Source organism: Camelina sativa, chromosome 20 (assembly GCF_000633955.1).
Source record: "Camelina sativa cultivar DH55 chromosome 20, Cs, whole genome shotgun sequence".
NCBI lineage: Eukaryota > Viridiplantae > Streptophyta > Magnoliopsida > Brassicales > Brassicaceae > Camelina > Camelina sativa.
This window is the reverse complement of record NC_025704.1, coordinates 2,645,238-2,647,268: the sequence shown is the minus strand read 5'-3', so window position 1 is coordinate 2,647,268 and position 2,031 is coordinate 2,645,238. Positions and strand designations below refer to the sequence as shown.

The 2,031-nt window shown below is 33.4% G+C and overlaps 1 protein-coding gene across 1 annotated transcript in view; it reads right to left on the bottom strand.

Moving 5' to 3' along the window:
- The window catches only part of LOC109125126, a 5,913-nt gene continuing 5,238 nt past the window's right edge, over positions 1,357-2,031 (bottom strand). The window contains exons 4-5 of the mRNA XM_019241756.1: positions 1,864-1,983; positions 1,357-1,757 (exon numbers count right to left, since the gene is read on the bottom strand). Of these exons, the coding sequence (XP_019097301.1) occupies positions 1,595-1,757; positions 1,864-1,983 (283 nt within the window). The 3' untranslated portion in view covers positions 1,357-1,594. The remainder of the gene's footprint in view (positions 1,758-1,863; positions 1,984-2,031) is intronic.

Genomic DNA, 2,031 nt, shown 5'->3' with positions numbered 1-2,031 from the left:
CAGGTTGAAAAAAACATTGGAAAAAAACAAGCAGGAAGAAGAAACATGTTCTTTCGATCAAGAGTGAGTGCAGATTCCAATCTCACAAGATTTTCCTCTTTTCGAACACACATTATTGGTTTTTTGACAGAAGCATTAAATAATAAGAGAATATTTTGCAATATTGTTTGAGAAAGTTTGCAAGATTTTATGAAAGATTTTATAAAATTAAGAAAAATAAATCACAAGATTTTAAAAACTTTCTAAACAATCTGTTAGAATCATTTATTTTAAAGTCATTGAAATTCTCATTAAATCATAAACCAATACCCCCTAATATGACAAATAGACGATTATGCAAAGGTATTATAGACAAACTTGTCTACGGCAATAACGGGCGTTAAATTGTTCACTGTCACAAACTTGACTACTAAACTGCTCTATGTAGGACACTAAGACATGAACAGGCTTAACTTGCCCATGTCAAAGGACGGATGTAAAACTTCTCTATGTATACAAATGACAAATTGTCCATGCATATATAGGGGTGTCAGAATTGTTTTGTCTATCGCCATTGTTGAGATCGGGAACGTTGGAGAGAGTAAATCCGACAAGGATGAGGCTGAAAATTATAGAAAAAACTTGTCGATAGCTCAACAAGTAAAGATTTTCTGGTTTGAGAAAAGGGCCTTGGAAGGGAACCATATAAAATGTTCTGGTTCTTAGCATGAGAGGATGTACAAGTTTAGACCCGACACCTTTTAATAATTCGAAAAGAAAAAAAAGATTAGAGAAGAAGAGAAGAATTTATCTATTTTTAGTTATCAATATTATGGTTTAGAGGTTGGATTTCAAAGAAGAAGAAAAAGAAAGAGAAAACTTAGATATTTGCCATGAACAATGCAAATCATTTCCAAATGTGTCATAATTCCTTAACTCTTTTTGGATCTGTTTATATCCATGGTATACCCTTTTATGAGAAAGACGAAATTAGTTTTGGTGGACAACATTTTTGGTATTCAGAAGAAAACTTTAATTTTCGGTAAACAACTTTAATCCTTGGTAGACAATAATTTTGGCTTGTTTTTAAATGTGTCATATTAATTTAAGTAGACAATAATTCGAATCTACTTAATGGACAATCAAACATTTTGAAAATGTAATACTAATATGACACATTTGAAAACTTTTTTCAGAAGTATGGCACATTTCCTTAAATTCCCAAATAGAAAAATACCAAAGCAATACCAATTTCATTTTACAGAATCGAAACGGTGTCATCAGATTTATTTGAGCTAAGAAGTTGTTTTGTAAGCTTAATGGGGTGGGCTCAACTTAGGCTTAGATATAGTATTGTGAATAATTGACAGCAGAAAATATGGAATTTCCTTTATTTTAAGATCCACAAGGGAAGCATAATAACAAATAAAAGAGAGAGGCTCTATCACATCCAGACAGTAAAGTAGTAAACACACACCAAAGAGAGCTTTGTCTTTTACTCCTGAGAGAGAGAGTCTTTCAACTCATCAGACGTCTTAAACTTATTTATCTAAAATAACCCGAAAGTTTTTAAACTTTGTTACCAAAGAATCAAGAATCAAATTTTATGGAAGTATTAGCCACAAATGGGGCCGCCACGTAAGCGGCGTGGGTGGCGGGTGGATTTGTCTAGTCCAGAAAGAAGACGAACAACTAATTTGCGTCCCCCGATGACGATGCCATTAAGTTCAGGCACCTTCTCTGCAGCGTCTTTTCCCTCAATATGCAATAGAACTGAGCTGTAAAAAATCAACAACAAAAAAGAGAGGCATATCTTTAGAGTTATGCACTTACACAAACTTGAAAGTTGAGAAGAAAAAGAAACACTAGGAAGAAGCCACAAACCGATCTGAAAAAAAGATTGGACTAATCTCTCCGTAAGAAGAGAAAAGTGTAGTCATTGCGCTCAGGATTTCATCACGACTAAGGGAAGGGTCATATCCTTCAACTTTTACATCACCGGAACTGCAATAATTGTATTTACACGAGATAAGATAAAAAAAAAAAAAAAAA